At 46.6% G+C, this 18,808-nt stretch overlaps 1 protein-coding gene across 1 annotated transcript in view; it reads right to left on the reverse strand.

Annotated features, from left to right (window-relative positions):
- Nucleotides 1-7,169: 7,169 nt before the first annotated feature.
- The window catches only part of IL1RL2 (interleukin 1 receptor like 2), a 51,219-nt gene continuing 39,580 nt past the window's right edge, over nucleotides 7,170-18,808 (reverse strand). The window contains 3 exon segments of the mRNA XM_017864997.1: nucleotides 7,170-7,442; nucleotides 11,305-11,685; nucleotides 13,489-13,650. Of these exon segments, the coding sequence (XP_017720486.1) occupies nucleotides 7,393-7,442; nucleotides 11,305-11,685; nucleotides 13,489-13,650 (593 nt within the window). The 3' untranslated portion in view covers nucleotides 7,170-7,392.

The raw sequence follows: 18,808 nt of genomic DNA on the forward strand, positions 1-18,808 counted from the left end.
AAAAAAAAAAAAAAAAAAAAAAAAGAGTCTCAGCTCCCATCTCCCCTGAGCCGAGTAGAGGAAAAGAAAAGCTTTGAATCAAATGATTAAAGTTTTAACATGAACCAGAGTTGAATCTGATAAACCCCAAATGACTCTTCAAAGCACCAGAAGTGACTGCAAAACTGTGAAACCTAGCAGAAATAACTGAAGGGAGCTTCTACCTAATGGGGAAAAAAAAGGGCTTGACATTGGGGGAAAAAATCATGTTTCTACCACGCTGCTTTGAACTCAATTACCTGGCTACACCTGTCTTCTACCTGCCGCAACAGTCTATGGGGCTGTTGTGATGATAAAGTGAGATTTCATTTGACACTCTTCCAACCTTGACTGCACTTCTCTAGAAAAGCCTACCCCAAAATGTTCACCCATCCAATCCTGAAGCCTAGGGCTGAGTGTTGTGTCTTTAATTCATTCATTCCTCTGTGTTTCTGAGGCAAGAAGCAGGCATGTAGAATCCGGCCTCCAGTCAGTAATCTGCATGCGTTTTTATTGCTTCCTGTCAAATCAAGGTTGCATGTTCTTTTTAGAATCCCTTTAGGAAGCGGAGGAAAACCCCAGGGCGCCCCCTGCGGGACGCGTGGAGCTATCGCGGGCGCCCTCACTTGGGAGGTTTGGGACTTAACGCTGCTCACTTGCCTGGGTCGTTGGGTCCCTTCTTTGTCACTGAGGTCAGACTACCAGATACCTCCCTGAAACGTCCGCAAGGGTCGTGGTGTGGCGGACAGACCCTCAAGGGCAGACAGAGCGAGGCGAGAACGAGCCCTGAGGACAGGCCCTCCTTCCACCCCGCGCCACCGCCACCGCCACCCCTCCCCACGGGCCAGTGGGACCTCCAAGCATGATCTCAGTACTTATTTCAGGCTGGTTTCACCCGATGACAATTTCCCCGAGTACCGAGGGAAAACCACTATAGGTTAATTATTCTAAATAAGCCAAAACAACGTCCCAAATGGACACGCCTGGTGGAGGTTTTAGCCATGGGTTTAATTGAAGCCAGACAGCTCGGAGGAGAGCACGGCTCTGTTCCAAGCTCCTAGATGGCTCCTGGCCACAATGCTTTCCCACACTCAGGCCTGATGTGGTGTGGAGCCGGGCCATCACCTGGTCCCTGGGTCAGAAACAGGTGCCGGAGCTGTTGCCTCCTCCTTGGTTTGCGGGCGGGGGTGTCGCAGTCAGGTCAACCACAACCCCTTGTGACTAGTGTTGCATTTTTAAAAAGAAAGAGTCTGTCATCAAATAGCTTTCTTCCATGATTTTCTTCCCCTTCTCTCTCTGCACCTCCTCACTCCCCTACCCCTAGCCATCTTCCCGCCCCTTCCTTGTGGCTGTCTCCCCCATCCATTAGGTCATGCACGCCATCAGGGCAGAGACATGCCTCGTGCTCACCTCTGTATCCATATAGGAGGCCCATGTGTTCAATAAATGGCAGAAGTCGACAATAAAACTACAAAAGGCCAGTTTGGAACTTTGGTCATAGCATGGCTAAATGACCACCCGAGTTCTCTCATTTCCCTCTAAAGTGGCTACCATGCACCTTTGGCTTGGAAGCTAGACAGGTGGGGTGGAGGGAAGTACAAGATTGGTCCTTTGAGATCCCTGAATGCTCTTTCACAGAGGTGAGGTTTCCAAGAACCCAAGCAAAGCCCACCTTTTGGTCTCACACCATAGAGAGGCGGGCCAGGCACCCTCCTAACACTAGGTTGCCCACTGAACTCTTGGGAGCTGCCTTGAACAAGGCCTGAAGGGAGACCCGGTGCTCAACCCTGAAATGGAAATCCGCCACCATTTGATATTTGTCCTTCAAACCCCTAGGTCGGATTACAGATACAAATAAAATTAGGCTAGATGGTCCTTACCTTGCTTGGAAGTCATACTACAGACATGCAAATTAACTTGGGCAGGAGAGACCCAAGCAAATCTCACCACTGCTCTTGCGCCCAAGTTCCCATCATTCATTCATCGGGCCAAGCTCTGTGGAAGGTCTAGGGTGCCAGCAGCGTGCTAGGGGTCCATAATTCCAGAGAAGGCCATCGTACCTTCCAAAGCATGTATTGGCCATTGTAAGAGCTGCGAGAAAAAGACCCTTAATTTTCACACAGAATAAAACAGAGCCTACCTATTACTCATTCAATCAGAAAAGCTTGGTGACATTCTGACACCTGACTGATGTTGCTTGAAACAGAAAAGTTGGAAAACTGGAAAGGGAATTGATTTTCAAGCATGGGGGCTGGGACTAAATGTCCTACCATCGCCCACCCACCTGCCCCCAATCAAGTACTTGGCATTCTTATTTCAATGAACAGATAATTGAGGGCCTCAAGATTCCAAGTGTCCCCATTAGAAATGTCTCTAGAGCCGGGCGTGGTGGCTCACGCCTATAATCCTAGCACTTTGGGAGGCCGAGGTGGGCAGACCACCTGAGGTCAGGAGTTCCAGACCAGCCTGGCAAACATGGTGAAATCCCGTCTCTACTAAAAATACAAAGATTAGCCGGGTGTGGTGGCATGCACCTGTAGTCCCAGCTACTTGGGAGGCTGAGGCAGGAGAATCACTTGAACCCAGGAGGCGGAGGTTGCAGTGAGCCAAGATGATGCCATGGCACTCCAGCCTAAGTGACAAAGCGAGACTCTTGTCTTGAAAAAAAAAAAAAAGAAAGGAAGAAAAAAGAAATGTCTCCAGAGTATCTGTGCCCTGTCAACTGTGATATGTGAAATAAAATCAGAGAGAGTGACATGACAGCAGGGTCGGGAATAGCCCAACATCCCAAGCTTTCTCTTCGTTTTAGGGGACCTCAGCCTCCTCACAGGAGAGCAGCTCTCCACTGCAACCTGCTGACCTCAAGCCCCTGCCTCCTCCATCCTCTTTCTCTCTGGGACCACACACATGGGAATCATAAACACAAAAGACCCTGAGACTCAGTATGGGCTTTTTTTTGTTCATTTTGCCTTGGTTGGGGCTAGGAAAAGAGATAATACCAGCCAGGTTTTAGGGTTGCTACTGTTTTTAAGTAACCTACTTTACCAGAGTGGTTACCGGGAAAGGCCAGATGGTTCTCCCCTTTTGTTTGGAGCTCTGAGTTTACTCCACCCCTGTGTTATGTCCTCTTAAGTTTTTAGGATACACCCAACTGGATGGAAGCAATGGCAGACCCTGACTCTGCAGGAGTGCCTGTGCCACCCCTGGGGAGGCCTGCTTGAGAATGTACCCTACTGAGAATCACCAGCAGCAGAGCAGGTGCGATGGATAAACACACAGGGCAGGGGACTAGTGGGGCTGGGAACTGCACAGCCACACCCTGAAACAGAGAAGTGTGTTACTAGGTCCTTCAAGACCAAAAACATCCCATCACAGCTTGTTGATCATTTCTTTTGAAATGCACAAAAAAATATATAAAACAAGAAATTCCCCAGTGTCATTACCAAACTAGGAACTCAGGCTTGAGCCTAGGACACCTTAGAATACATTTTGCTTTCTGACATCTTCAGCCAACACTGGTGGAAGCCACAACTGGTACAAGCTTTCTGGAGGGAAATTTGGAAGAATGCATCAGATGATCAGCTATGAATCTATCTATTTAATAGATAAATTCTTCCATTGCCAGTAATTTATCTAAGGCAAATGGTCAGATGAATGCACTTTGTTTGTAAAAGTAACAATTGGAACACATCTAAACACCCATGTGATGGTTCATCTTATGTGTCAACTTGACTGGGCCGAAAGACGCCCAGATTAAACATTATTTATGGATGTGTCTGTAAGGGTGTTTCCAGGGGAGATTAGCACTGGAATCAGTGGACTCAGTAAGACAGAGAACCTTCCCCAGAGCAGGCGGGCATCATCCAAATCCCTTGAAGGCCTGAATAGAACAAAAAGCAGAAGAAGGAGGAATTCTTCCCCACCCCTTTTTAAAATCTGCCTCACTCACTGCTTGAACTGAACTAAACCATCTCATCTTCTGCCTTCAGACTGGGATTTACATCATCATCGCCACTGGTTCTCAGGGTGTTGGACTCCAACTAAAGAAATACTTCACTGGCCTTCCTGGGTCTCCAGCCCATAGAGAGCGGATTGTGGGTCTTTTCAGCCTCCATGATCACGGAGACAGTTCTTAATTTTGTATGTATATAAAAGTCATATTGATTCTGTTTCTCTAGAAAACCCTGAATAATGCAATTCATAAATCTAAGATTGGTACTGCAAGATCAAATCTATGTGACTATTCATATATACACCAAAAGGATAATGAATATTTTATAACTTCCTGTTTTATCAATTTACCCAATGAGCAAATAATCAGGGAGGAAAAGTTGTTTATATTTTGAAAGCAAAACAAAGTATCTCCGTCTTTAGTTTCATCCGGCTCTTCAGAATAGCCAGGATGTCTTATTTCACAGCAGACTTGCGTAAGTGTCAGAGGGTTGAGAGTTTGTTTTTTAAGATCTTTTTAACTGCTCTATTTTTTACTGAATGAACTTCACTCATGGCTAGTCTTGTTCATAAACTCATGTCCTCCACCACTCCCTGCATTGGATTATTTTGAAGTAAATCTGAGACATCATAGTATTTCATTCACAAATGTTTCAGGATGTCACCTCTAAAACATAAGATGCTTTTAGAAACATAACAATGCGACCATTATCATACCTAACAATTGAACAGGAATGCTGTAACATCGTGAAATACCCAGCCAGTGATATATTTCTCTGGGGCCACGTGTAACAACTTTGTTACCCCTGGGTGGGTTACCTAATCTCTTACACACTTACTTTCTTCATTTTAAAATGGAAAGGATATAGGATAATTGACTGTTAATGAGATAAGGTACTTAAAGAGCTTAGCTTAGGGTCTGGCACATGGTGGCATCAGATCATTTGTGAGGTTACACACATTTTCCGTTCACTAGGTTTTGTATGAATTAACCCTTACTTTGTAAATGTCCTGTTCATATTCTCTGGCCCTTTTTGGAGTGGTCAATAAGAATACCAACATTGTATTACCCCTTTTTTACAGAGGAAGAAACTGGGGCACAGGGTTTGTGTCTTGCACGAGGGATTGAGCTAGTATACTCCATCAGCAAGTGGTGGAGCTGTGATTGGAGTCCAGGCAGCCCGACGCCAGGGCCACCTCTCTGAAATCCCTACCACTGTAGTCCCCTCTTGCGAGTACATAGCAAGTAGAGCCTGCTGGTCCCCACTCACCACCCTTGGACAGACTGCGGCAGTCTCAGAAGCCCAAGAGTTAGGAACACATTCGAAAATGGCACTATCTCCACCTTCTCCACAGCCGAAAAAGAAGAAAGATATTCTTGGCCTTAAATTGGAGAGCCCCGAGAGGCTAATGTGTGCACTCCGCGGTGTCCGTCCACCTGTAAGGCTCCATTCTGGCCGCCTAGGTAGGTCGCGACAGCCTGAGCGGGGCTCTGTGAGCTTCGGGCTGGACAGCGGTTCCTCAGCAGCCACTAGAGGGCGCAATGGCGCCGGGGACAGGCACTGAAGTCCTTGTTTGCCCAGCTCAGGCGTGAACTTGTTTGTCCTGTGTCTCAAGAGAGGAAATGTTCGTCTCTTTCTCCAGGTTCTTCACCCAATGGGCTGTTTTCTTTTCCTCTTGATGTCATCCTTTCACACAGGCAGGAAATTATGTTCACTTCTACTACCCTGTGGTCATTTAAAACCACAAACAAAGCTGATTGACCAGGAAGTCAGATAATTAAAAGAGCGGTAAGTTCTTGATAAAGCTTTGTTGACTGAAGAAAGCAAAGTAGCCAAAGTATCGTGATTGACTGGGGGACCAGCAGCCAGAGAGGCTGAGCTCTCCAGATTGCAGTGGAAAGGCATAAGTTGGTTATTAAAACAAGTTGGCGAGCTGTGACCAGTATTTTGAAAAATTGAACTAGACTTGAACAAAATAGAATAGAACAAATAACATAGAACAGAGCTTTTTCCATTCTGTGTGTGCATACTGAGTTGCTTACTGAATTATGTTTCTCATTGTACTTCAAAGTTTTAAAAATATGAAAGCCTTGGCTGGGCTCGGTGGCTCATGCTTATAATCCCAGCCTCGGTGACAAGAGCGAAACTCTTTCTCAAAAAAAAAAAAAAATAGGAGATAAGAAGAAGAAATTTGGAGAAATGAGGCCATCAGAGAGGATAAGAGGATGAAAATACTCATCAGAACATAAAGCTTTGGTCTCCAGGCTTCCCCAGGCCAAAGGTGGGAGACATCAATTAATCTACCACTGTCTTGGTGGCTGTCAGACTGAGAAACAGTCCATCTACTAAGTGTGGGGAAGAAAAGCTATTGCACATGATCCTCATGTTTCTCTACAGCCACAATCACAGTTTCGGTTGATTTAAGGTGAAAAATATTTGAATGTTGACAAGCTAATTGTCAGATGATTACAGCAGAAATTGGTTTTCATTTTTTAAACTGGTAAGAACATGTTTGTGATTTTGACGAGCGTGGTAAACAAACAAAATGGTGATTTATGTTGCTTAAATGGGAATAAAATTTATTTCACAAATTACTGATATTTCTAACACATACAGTTTAATTGGTCATTCTGGAAAAACAGGGGAAAGGGCATACGCTATCCAAGCACAGGCTTCCATGTAGAGCTCAGCCCACTATGACATGGGGATCCCTCCAGCTCTCACCCACCATGACACGGTGATGATCTCATCCAGCATGACATGGGGATACCCTCCCCAGCTCTCACCCACTATGACATGGGGATCCCCCCTAGCTCTCACCCATCATGACATGGGGATACCCCCCCAGCTCTCACCCACCATGACATGGCCCCCCAGCTCTCACCCACCATGACAGGGGGATCCCCCCTAGCTCTCACCTACCATGACATGGGGATAACCCCCCAGCTCTCACCCACTATGACATGGGGATCCCCCCTAGGGGATAACCCCCCAGCTCTCACCCACTATGACATGAGGATACACCCCCAGCTCTCACCCACCATGACATGGGGATCCCCTGCCAGTTCTCATCCACCATGACATGGGGATACCCCTCTAGCCCTCACCCACCATGACATGGGGATACCCCCCCCCCGCCAGCTCTCACCCACCATGACATGGAGATACCCCCCTAGCTCTCACCCACCATGACACGGGGATACTCTCCACGACCATGGGGATGGTCCCCAGCTCTCACCCACCATGCCCATGTTGATGCCCCCAGCTCTTATCCCATCCTCCTCTTCTCTAAAGCTGAGCTCAACCAGGTGTGTAGAATGCCAACCCTAGCCTCATCCTGCAGCAGAAAATAGGTGTAGGAATGAGGAGGTATGGAGCAAAACATGTCATCTTCCAGCCATAGGTGTCAGTCCAGCAAGTCTTAGCCAGTCTTGAGAGTACACTTCTTTCTTCTTGAGCCTAGTTTTGGGCCTGAAATCAGGAAATTTTCCCCTTATTTTCCCCTTTTCTGATGTGGTGGGAGATGGGGGCTGAGGAGGAAACCTGCCATGGGAATGCGAAAATCTCTACCTTGCAGTCAGTTCATCTGGTGGTATATCCCTGAGGCTTCCATTTCTCTTGGGTTATCTTTGCAAGGTGGTTATGCCAGAGCATCACAGGTGAGCAGTGGCAACTGTCGCCTTTCCTATGAGAGCCCCAGAGGAAAGGTGAATTTGGATGACAAGAGCCAGGGCTCTGAGGTCCTTCTCAAGTGGAGAGCCCCTCTCCAGGGACAGCCTGGGAGATGCGGGTGGAATTGTATTGTGAACAGCAGCGTTTCTCAGAAGTCCCCGGGTGTATGGGAGGGGACATCCACACACAGAGTTCCCATCTCCCAGAATAATATTACTGGAGGTGTGTGGCCTCTAACATTCAGACTCAGCAGCCACCGCTCCTAGAGCCAGCGTCACCCTCTGTAGCTCACTCCAGACCTCATCTGGAACAGCCTCTTGTTCTTCAAGGAAACTAGGAAGAAATTTTCCACTTTACACAGCCCCAGATCAATAACCAAACAAGCACGTGTTGGAGAGAAGTTTATAAATAAAAAACAGGACCAAGTGCCAAGGAAAGGTCAACCAACTGTGACGTGGCAGGAAGTGGTCTGCTTCACTATGGGGTGCTGATGGGTGTGGGGGGCCCTGGGGGCTGAGGCTCCCTGAGCACATTCCATAGTTTGGCAGGCCAGCCCCTCATGGCATCCCATGGTTTGCCAAGCATTTTATCTCGCTTGGTCCTCCAGGGAAAGACCGCACCTTCCCGGGCCCTTTATTTCATGTGACTGGGTCTCTCCCAGGGCCTTTCTCACGAGCCGACTCAGGGTATCTGAGGGGAGATACCAAAGGAAGTGGGTTTTGTGGCTGACTCAGTCATTATAGGAAGGTGAATGTAAAGGTAACCCAGCAATTCAACACCTACATTTCACCTCTCAGGTCCAATCTCCTCTCTCAGCCCTACCTCCAGGTCAGTCCCTGGGGATTCCCAGGGGAGCCTCTAATTCCCTCAAGCCAGGATCTTGGAAAGGAGTGATGAGGGTTTACAGCTAAGTTATACTATTAAAAAACTTTGTGAATCACTAAATTATAAATTGGCCTGTGACGAGGGCACACGGGCTCATTGGAAACGGACTTTGCTTTGCTTGGACTAGAATTCTGGAGCCCACCCCCAAGGACTAGGGATAGGACCCCATTGACCTCATATTTGCTCCAAGCCCAGTTGGAGAAACGGGAGAGAATTGAGGGTGGCCTTCAGCTTTCCTATAAACTGCCTTTTTGTCCCTTAGCCATTGAACTCTTAAACCTCCTTTATTATGCAAATTTGGACTTGAGACCATCAGCAGAGCTGTTACCTGCCAACCTGCTTACTTGTCAGCGGTGATGCCAGGCTGCTTTAATTATTCGTATTCTTGCTGCATTGCATCCCTATTATTTCATTAGGAATTAGTAGAACTTTAAAAAGTTTCTTTGCATCTCGATTTCTCTCTCCAACATGGGAGTCGTCATTCCTCATGGAGGATTTGCTAGTTTAATTAAAACAGGCTCTTTCTCCTGTTGCATCCAAGAGGAAAATGGGCATTGCTGATCTGTTTCGCCCTCTGTCCTCTCACTCGCTGCTGTTCTCTTCTCTGGGCTGGTCTCTGGAGGCTGCCTGCAGTGCTGGAGCGGGCAGGGTGGCTGCGGGCTGGCTGAGGACGCTTCGCCCTTCCTTCTGTGGAGTGCGTAGGAGACCAGGCCAGGAAACCCCCTGAGGGTAGTGGGCACCACCTCTGGCCGCTTGACTAGCCCTGGTGCAGTAAGATCTGGACCGCAATGGGTGAGTGGTCACTGGCTTGTGGTTTGGTGAGGATTTGGGGAATACCCCCACCCCATTCCGATTTGAGGACATCTCAGCACCCTTCCTCCTCCCTTCCCAGCCACTTCCCTCCGCAGGATGGAGGGAGCCAGAGGCAGCCACAGTGCGGGGAGATGGGAGAGATGCTGAGATGTGTCCTCTCTGAAGGGTGTGCCTGTGAATTTTAGAAAACGGATTCTCTAGCAATTAATTATTTATAAGTGAATGATCACACTCACAGGACATCAGTCGAGGCTGTCAGCAAAACAGAAAGCCGACCCGTCGGAAGGCAAGGTATTTTCTGGAAACCTCTGACTTACAGGAGACCAGCACTGTTGGTGAATTCTTTAACTGGAGTTTTATAAGTGAAAAAGCTTCCCCCTTTCCAATATGTGTCTCTACTTTCTTTTATTGAAAAGTATCAAAATGTAATAGTAGTAATGAATTATAGTAGCCATTTTTAAATGCTGTTATTCTTAAAATGTATTTTATGTCCTACCTCAGAGCAGTGGGGAGGCAATGGGAAGGCAATGGGGAGGCACAGCTTCATGGTATAGAATTTCAGCTTGAGAGGATGAAACAATTCTGGAATGGATGGTGGCGATGGCCAAACAACAGTGCGAATGTACTTAATGCCACAGAAGTATACACTTAAAAATTGTTAAAATGGTAAATTTTATGTTCATATAGTTTACCGAAATAAAAAATTTAAAAAGCAAACGTTAAATAAAAAGTGGACCAATGTCAAGTCGAGGCCTCCGTAGGATGCTAAACAAATGTGTAATGTGAGGTTACCTTGGAACAAAATTATTCAAAGACAGGAGTGGGCTCCTTAGCACCTGAAAGTCCATCCCACACTAGGCACAACCCACCGCCTGTGAATGAAGGCACAGCGCCTCCCAATCCACCCCGCTCTCCACTCCATCTGGCTCCCGCTCCCGCCCCCGACCCCACCAGCTGGTTCTGAAGGCTGATTCCCCTCCAGCCCCCACTGGCTGCTTACTAAGTCTCAATGTCAACAACCTCAGCTTCAGAGGGTTGAGCTATGTCTAATTCCCTCAGGCCAGGGTCTTGGAAAAAAGCGATGAGGGTTGAGAGCTAATTTTTTATATTAAAAAACTTTGTGAATCATTACATTACAATTTGGCCTGTGACAAGGGCACATTGGCTCATTGGAAACTGACTGTCTTGCTGGACTAGAATTGTATCATCTGTGGGCTAACTGCATCTCTCACAGGCTGCTCAGAATTCTGGTTGACGTGTCTAAAAGGGAAAGGAAAGGAATTCTTGCTTGCTTTAGTTTGACAGATAAAGCCTCTCAAAGCATGGAAGGGTGACCAAGAGGCAGTCATGGCCACACCCGTGGGTCCCCACTGGTCTAGGTGACTTTTAACTCGCTTCTGGAAGCACAGTGCTCAGGCTGTGGTCACAGCTCTTTGCACTGGCAGAGTGAGAGAGACGCGGACACAGCAAATGACGCCTGAGCACGGGGCCCTGCAGACACTGAACAGACGTGGACAAATACTGCTATCCTTGACAACCCTCTCCTGGCGCTAGACTGCCCTCCTGTCATCCCCCGACAGCACAGGCTCCCATCTCAGACTCTGTGGGTGCCACATCATGGGCAAACTTCCGGGCGTGTCCACTGCCATCTCTAAAACCCTCCATGTCCTGTTCCCAGGGGGCCCTAGTGCTGTATCCACCCAGGCCTCAGTGAGTGTGCATGTGTGTCAATAAGCCCATAGGCTAAAGAGAGCCTTCTGCAGAAGCCGTGTCTTTCCCTGAAGAAGCAGCTCTGATCAAAGCAAACAAATGACAATACAACAGACCCTGTCACTAGTACGCAACTGCCAGCTTCAGAGCGGACGGCCCCGATGAAATGTGTCCTCCTCCAGCTGTGAGTCACCGCGTCATGACAGACCCTCCATCAGAGCGTGACGAACCTTGTGTCCTCCCACCCGCTCACCTGTCGTGCGGTAGCAAGGTGTGTGCTGCAGCAGCTGGACCGGAGGAGATGGCCGACACCTTCTGGGCGGCATGTGATATCTCACTGTCTTCCAAAACTTGGTCTTCACACACTGTGACTGCTCCGTGAAGTCCCCATGCCACCGGATGACCCCGTGCTTCTGCTTGATGTACTGAATTGACTCCGGCATGGCTGTGTAGTCCTCCATTTTCTCCAGCTCAATGAGAATAACCTTCATCCCGTCCTGGATGAGGGCATTGTAGACAGCGATTTGTTCTTCTGACAGGTTCTTCAACAGGCCAAAGCCCAGCGATTCAGGGACCACAATGACAATCAGTCTCCTGCACAGCTTAACATTTTCATCGATGACATTGGCCACAGCTGGAAATAAAGAAAGAAGGCTCAGAAGAGCTCACGATTAAAACAGCCCAGGTCTTCATGCTAGTGAGAATATTTGAAACAGGCTCTGAGAGGAGAAAACTGACTTTTTTTATTTTTTTAAATGAAGTCTCGCTCTGTTGCCCAGGTTGGAGTGCAGGGGTGCAATCTCAGCTCACTGCAACCTCCACCTCCCAGGTTCAAGCGATTCTCCTGCCTCAGCCTCCTGAGTAGCTGGGATTATAGACACGTACCACCACGCCCAGCTGATTTTTGCATTTTTAGTAGAAACAGGGTTTTGCTACAAGTTGGTGTCGAACTCCTGACCTCAAGTGACTTGCCCACCTTGGCCTCGCAAGGTGCTGGGGTTACAGGTGTGAGCCACCGTGCCTGGCCAAAAATGGACTTCAAAATAAACATGACTTAGTCAGGAATAGATTAATACAAGTTTTGGGGTTTTTTTCTTTTTTTTTTTTTAACATTTGTCACCTCTTTCGTGAAGCCTCCGTGGCTTTCCCTGAAGCCAGTCATGAATCATGTTTTACATGTGGTTTCTTTGTATGTCACTTTCCCTGGCCAACAAGTATCTGATGGTGCCTAACTCTGTATCCCCAGACTACCTGAAGGTCTGGTGTAGATTAGCAGATGAACACATTTTTAAAAATAGATTTTAAAAGGATAGGAAACATGTAGTTAGCTGAAATGTTGCGTTAATCTTGAATTTGTGTTTTCCTTTTGTCATTATAGTTATTTAAAGGACCAGGATTTATGTGACTAATTTAGAAACCAAATAACATGCCCTGATGATTGCTTGGGAAATACTCAGGCTCTTTAAATACCCAGCTCTGCAGATGCTATTCAGTCTACAGTTGCCTCTCATAGGAAATAAGAATAGACTGGATCCTCCCTGAGGACAGGCCCTTTTGCTTGGCTGATTTTCGTATTTCTAGTGCCTAGAATACTGTTCATCACATAGAGGGGTTTTCAGTAAATATTTGTTGAATAAGTGAGTGAATTGGCATTTACTGGTGACTAGAAAAGAACATTTATTCCAGATTTCAGTCATTTTTCTGTATAGCCTTCCAAGAAGGAGAACAAAGGGACAGGAAGGCACCATTGTGTGAGTGTCTAAAGTGTGCTGAGCTCCATGCCGGGGGCCCCTTCTCAGGTTTTCTCATTCAGTTCTCTCATCTGAGTCAGGGAAGCACCCCTTCCCCATTTTACAGATGAGACAACTGAGGTTCAGAGGTGTTAACTGAACTGTCCAAAGCCACCTTCCTACCAAATGGGAAAAGTGCACTAAAACTTCCATTGTATTTAGGGAGGGGAGAGGCAAGTAGGGTTGAGGTTTATAAAATCAGCTTTAAGCACGACCTGATTTACATTGTTCAAACCCATGGAAAATACCCAGCAGTTCGTCTCAGGGACATGAGGGCAAATGACCACTCGCCACCTTTCAGTCCTTTAGCCACAACGTAGCTGTGTAGTTGTAACAATGTAGTTACATCACTGGCCACCTGTTTCTGTGAATGGCTTAACCATATCCTCACTCAAAGTGAGATGCACGCTGCTGCAAGCAGGAATCCCAGACACTGCAGGGCAGGGAGGAGCCTAGAGCAGGCAGCCAGCTTGCGCCTAACCTCCTTGGCTGGGGACTAGGGGCTGGCGGGCGGGGGGCGCTGGTCATAGACTTCCTGTGGTTCCATGGGGAAGGCAGGCAGAGTCATCGCCGTTAGCAAAGTGGAGGAACAGAAGGGTCGCTTTCCTTCTTTTATTTGTTATTTTTATACCTCACTTAAAACACACCTTGTCCAGGGAATTCATCTCTGCCGAATATAAACAACTTATATCCACATTGTCTCTCCAGCACCTCGGGCAGGATCTTGAACACCAGGGCATCCACGGCATGCCTCTGGCTTTCCCTGTGGGGCTTGGGGTATAAGACGTAGGCGTCATACAGCTTCCCGTCTGAAAAGGAAACGGACACGCTCGTGGAATTGTTGCTACCGAATTCTCTCATGTTAACAAACCGGAAGCCTGAGCGGCTACCATGGTGTCCTTTGGCCTGGGTTCCATGACTTGCAAGTGCCCAGCTGGCTGACGGTGCCAGGGGATGCCAAGCGACATCATCTCCTCTCATAAATGGACCCCTGAGGGGACGTGGTCTTATCCCCAACGCACAGGAGTGAAGCTGAGACTGGGTAGGCTGCATCACATCTGCAATCCCTAACCCTAACCCATGCCTTTCGATTCTAAGTCCACCACTCCCTGTGATGCGGCCAGAAATGAGAATTAAAGGCAGGAGACTCGTCCAACGCAGTAGCGTATGGCTGTAATAAACGGGCTGAAGCAGGACAGCTTGAGGCCAGGAATTCAAGACTACCCTCGGCAATATAACAAGACTCTCCAAAGAAAATAATTTTTAAAAAGTTAGCCAGGCATGACGGCTCATGCCTGAAATCCCAGCTACTCAGGACGCTGAAATGGGAGCTTAGGAGTTCAAGGATGTGGCCAGGCATGGTGGCTCATGCCTGTAATTCCAACACTTTGGGATGCCAAAGCGGGTGAATCACCTCAGGACAGGAGTTCAAGACCGGCCTGGCCAATATGGTGAAACCCTGTCTCTACTAAAAATACAAAAAGTTAGCCAGACACGGTGGTGGACACCTGTAATCCCAGCTACTCAGGAGTCTGAGGCAGGAGAATTGCTTGAACCTGGGAGGCGGAGGTTGCAGTGAGCCGAGATCACACCACTGCACTCTAGCCTAGGGGACAAGAGCAAAACTCTGTCTCAAAAAAAAAAAAAAAAAAAAAAAAAAAAAAAAAAAAAAGAGTTCAAGGATGCAATGAGCTATGATCACGCCGCTGCACTGCAGCCTGGTGGACAGAATAAGACCATATCTCTAAAACAAACAAAAAAAGGATCTCTAAAATAAACAAACAAAGAAGCAGGAAACTACCCATTTACCCATGTTGCCCTCAGCGTGTTCCGTGTGACGGAGCACTGTCCTAACTGCACCAGGCAAAACTGGATGACTCCCTCCTGATGCAGACCCACCAGTGAATTCCATCACTACAAGCCCACAGACTCACATCTGTGAAACAAGAGAACAAGCAATTAAGCAGACTCTAGTAATCTGCAGTGCCGTTGAGAGAAGTCAAACCCAATGGCGCATGTCATCGTCATCAGTATTTATTGAGAGACCTCAAAAGCAGCCTCTGCATTGGCCAGTGCAGAGATGAGCAAGACACAGACCTCACTGGGCAGACCATTCACATGCACAGAAATGAAACAACACAAGACACAACACGGCGACGAGAGCCAAATGAACAGAAAAGACAGTAAGAAACAAAAATCCCCATGGTCTGGAGTCCTTGAAAAAAAAAAATTCACAATGAACATGGGACAGCTCCTGGATTTTTAAATTTTTTTATTATTATTATTTTTAGATGGAGTCTCACTCATATCTACAGGCCGGAGTGCAGTGGCGCTATCTCGGCTCACTGCAACCTCCGCCTCCCAGGTTCAAGCGATTCTCCTGCCTCAGCCTCCTGAGTAGCTGGGATTATAGGCACCCGCCACCATGCCCGGCTAATTTTTGTACTTTTAGTAGAGACGGGGTTTCACCATGTTGGCCACGCTGGAGCTCCTGGATTTTAAAGGGTGGGAGAGTTTAGAGGAAAAAAAGTGAGGCTCTAAGAGTGGATGGTAAACAGGCTTGCAAGGGAGCAGCTTCAGAAGGGCATGGAAGGAGGAATAATTTCCTACTCAGGAATCATGTAAATCAATAAGGAGCTTCAGCAGGGCCAGAGGGCTTGAGTGGAAGAAGAGGTGAGGGTGGGCATCTCATGGGAAAATGTGATTTCGAGCTTTGGGCTGTTTAGAAACTCAGACAACCTAGAAGGTACTAGAGAGGAGTGGTGTCCTTTTCTATTCCCTTTTCATGAGAGTTTACTGGATGAGTAGACTTGCAGAAACAGGTGATTTTAAGATTAATAAGGGAAAGGAAAACCTTGTAGTCTTCTAGTTTTCGTCCAAATAATAGTAATGAAAACGTGCACAGATCTTGACAGTTTACATATCACCGTTTCTCATTCCATCAGTTCTCACACCAACCACTGCTGACCTTCGGGTCCCTGCTCACCATTCTTGACCATCTCTTATGGAGAATGGTAATACACACACACGCATGCATGCACACCCGTGTGTGCACATATAGTCACACACATGCATGCACATACACGTACACACTCCTTCTCTGCCTTCCACCCCATCATGAAAGGAAGCTGTGTGAGAGTGGAGACTTTGTTGGCTCCCTGCCCTACCCTCAGCCCATGGAGCAGGACCAGGTGCAGAGGAGGCCTTCATCAGTGCTCACTGAATGTCCGAATGAAGCTTGATTTTACAGAGCTTCAAAGAGCTTATATCTATGTTGGGGACAAAGCTGAGGTCAGATTCAGCTTTTTAAGGTGGGATCACAGGGTAAGTACAAAAGGGATAACTAATTTGTGTCTTGAATTGGCAAAAACCCAACAAAGCTGAAACTCCTTGTGGAATCTTGAAGGTCACTGATCGAGACCACCGCTCACGTAAGTGGATACTTTTCTGTGTAAAATTTCATAGCACACATTTGACTTTCCAAAGCCAGAGGATTTTTTTTTTTCTGTAGATAGAAAATGGAAAAGAAACATTTCATAAGGTTCTTATGTTTCTGAACTTCTGGAGAAGGAATTAAATTTTCCCATTTAAAAATGTGATCATATTTATCCTTTGGTTTCTGATGAAGGCTGGCTGAGTTGATGCTCGGTTCACCACAGAATACAGTATTTCCTGGTCTGTTCTAAACTACAGCAGACATGCAGGCTTCTTGCCACTTGTCCCAGACCCTGCCACTAGTATCCTGCTTCTCTCAATCTGTTTCTCTTTTCTTCCTACTGTTTCTGATTAAAAAACAAAAACAAACAAACAAACAAAAAAACATGTGTGCTAAGTGTGTTCTGTCTTTTGCCAATGTTCCCTGTTTCCTGTTTCTAAACGAGGTGTCTGAGGATATAGGTACTTGATGTTCTCCAACTTCAGGATCAGAAGACATCTCAGTAGCAAGAAAGTCTCACACCTTTTAAAAATTCAAAATGTGCGAACGTGCCCAATTTTTTGGTCATCTTATTTTTCTTTCTGTCTGACTAAGCTTTTGAGTAGAAATAGAACTTGCTGATGTTCTCAAAATGTAGTGAGTTTTCATCACTTTCAAATGACTAATTCATAATTTACTGGCCAATATATTAAGAGCAAAAGATCAAGTTGTAGTCTTTCGCTTTTTGCATCAGGCCACTGGTTTTGAAGAGCCTTGCCAGGCAACAGCACCTCAACATTTCCTGGCTGCGCTTCTCATGACCAACTGTGTAGGACATGGTTCTTGTCTCAAATTATGTGTAAGGAAGCTGAGACCAGCAAGACGGCGCGATCTCTCCAAAGTCTCCCAGCTGGTGAGTGCATAGCCTTGATGTAAACCCAGGTCCACCATTCCTTTTGCTGTGACTATAATGAGAAATGGGAGCAGGAAATTTCACAACACTTATCCCTGATTAGTCCTGTGCAACTGTGTCAGTCTGAATTTTCCAAAAGTAGCCCCAGCAATATTTCCAGTCCCACGTGTTCTTCCAGAACTTTGCCACACCTTCACAAAGACGCAGAGTCTCTTTCTACTTCCTTAAAATTGTTACGTCCTTCTTGGCTCTTGGCAAAAAAATACATAAAAGCTCATTCACATAAATTAGTATTTATGAAATATTGTCTAAAGATTATTCAATTCCCTACTTTCTCTTAATATGATATTGCTAAATTTTAGGCCTGCTCAAACCAGAACAGTGGAAAACTCAGATTCAATCTGGCCTCCATGCACATGCTTTTACTGAACCGCAGGACGTTTGGTGGGTGTAGCCCCAATACGTATAGAAAACACTAGAAGAAAAGTCACACAAAACATACTATGACATGGGAAAGTTGTTGCAGTCAAGCTTCCCTACACCACGCCCTTTTGAAATGAGGATTCCCTGTCGGAAAAGAAAAAAAATCTGCCTTTGGAAATTAGTCTCAGAAAAAGCCATGTTTTCTCATGAAAATTGGAAAGGTTGTTGTGAACAGCACACAATGGATCTTGTCGCTGCCTTTGCTTTAGCTTGAAAAGCAAATTCACCTTTAATAATTGTCAAAGGTGTTATTAACTCTACTGCGACTTGTTTTCCTTGTCTCCTTGGTTTCCCTTTGATCACTCCAACTGTTTGGCTTGTCTTCGTTTTAACCACTCTATCCTACATGCACATTCTCCAAAGACCTATCTGGAGTAAGGCGAGGCATTTTCAAATCTCTCTAAGAGATCTGTGCACAGACCCTTCCGTCCTTGTACACACACGCACCCCTGCCAAGAGAATTTTTAAAGCTCCAGTGGCTTGCTAGGGAAGACACAGAACTTGCTGACTTCAGCCAGGGCTGTCAATGGCTTCTCCTAAAACGGTGAGTCATGCACACCTAATTATTAATTGAGTGATACAGCTTAGCTAACCCAGTCAGGGTAAATGACTTATCCTACGAAGGACATTATTTCTCTCTTCCTCATTTTCATCCATTAATTGGCATTTCCTGATTTAACTCAGAAAATATCCTCAAGGGGAACAAGGACATAAACAGGATCTGGGACTCATCTCAGAATCTCATCAGTAGCTTAAAGCCAACACACAGAGATACTACGGGCAGTTCTCGTAGATGGAACTGTAGAGAATTTCATGACAAAATGCACACATAGTTTTCTGAATTAAGCAAAATAAAAATAAAGAAAAAAAAGGACCCCTGGCTGCCTGTGGGCCTCCATCGCCAAATCCTCTGCCCACTGGTGGAAAATCTGGACTGCGTCCCAGTCTTGGCAGAGGGTAGGGCTGCCTAACTCTGCCATCTGCCCAGCCCCCGCTACTCGGTGTGAGTCACTATTCCTGTTTTCTCTTCCTGCTAAACTCGACCTCACTAGCAGCTTCCCCACACACTCTGCACAACACTCATAAGTCACAGCTGTAATCACGCTCCTGGGAGTCGCAATGACTCAGTGAGAGAGTCACTGAGTCAGTGAGAGAG

The sequence above is a fragment of the Rhinopithecus bieti genome, unplaced genomic scaffold (assembly GCF_001698545.2).
Source record: "Rhinopithecus bieti isolate Rb0 unplaced genomic scaffold, ASM169854v2 scaffold_76666, whole genome shotgun sequence".
NCBI classification, from domain to species: domain Eukaryota; kingdom Metazoa; phylum Chordata; class Mammalia; order Primates; family Cercopithecidae; genus Rhinopithecus; species Rhinopithecus bieti.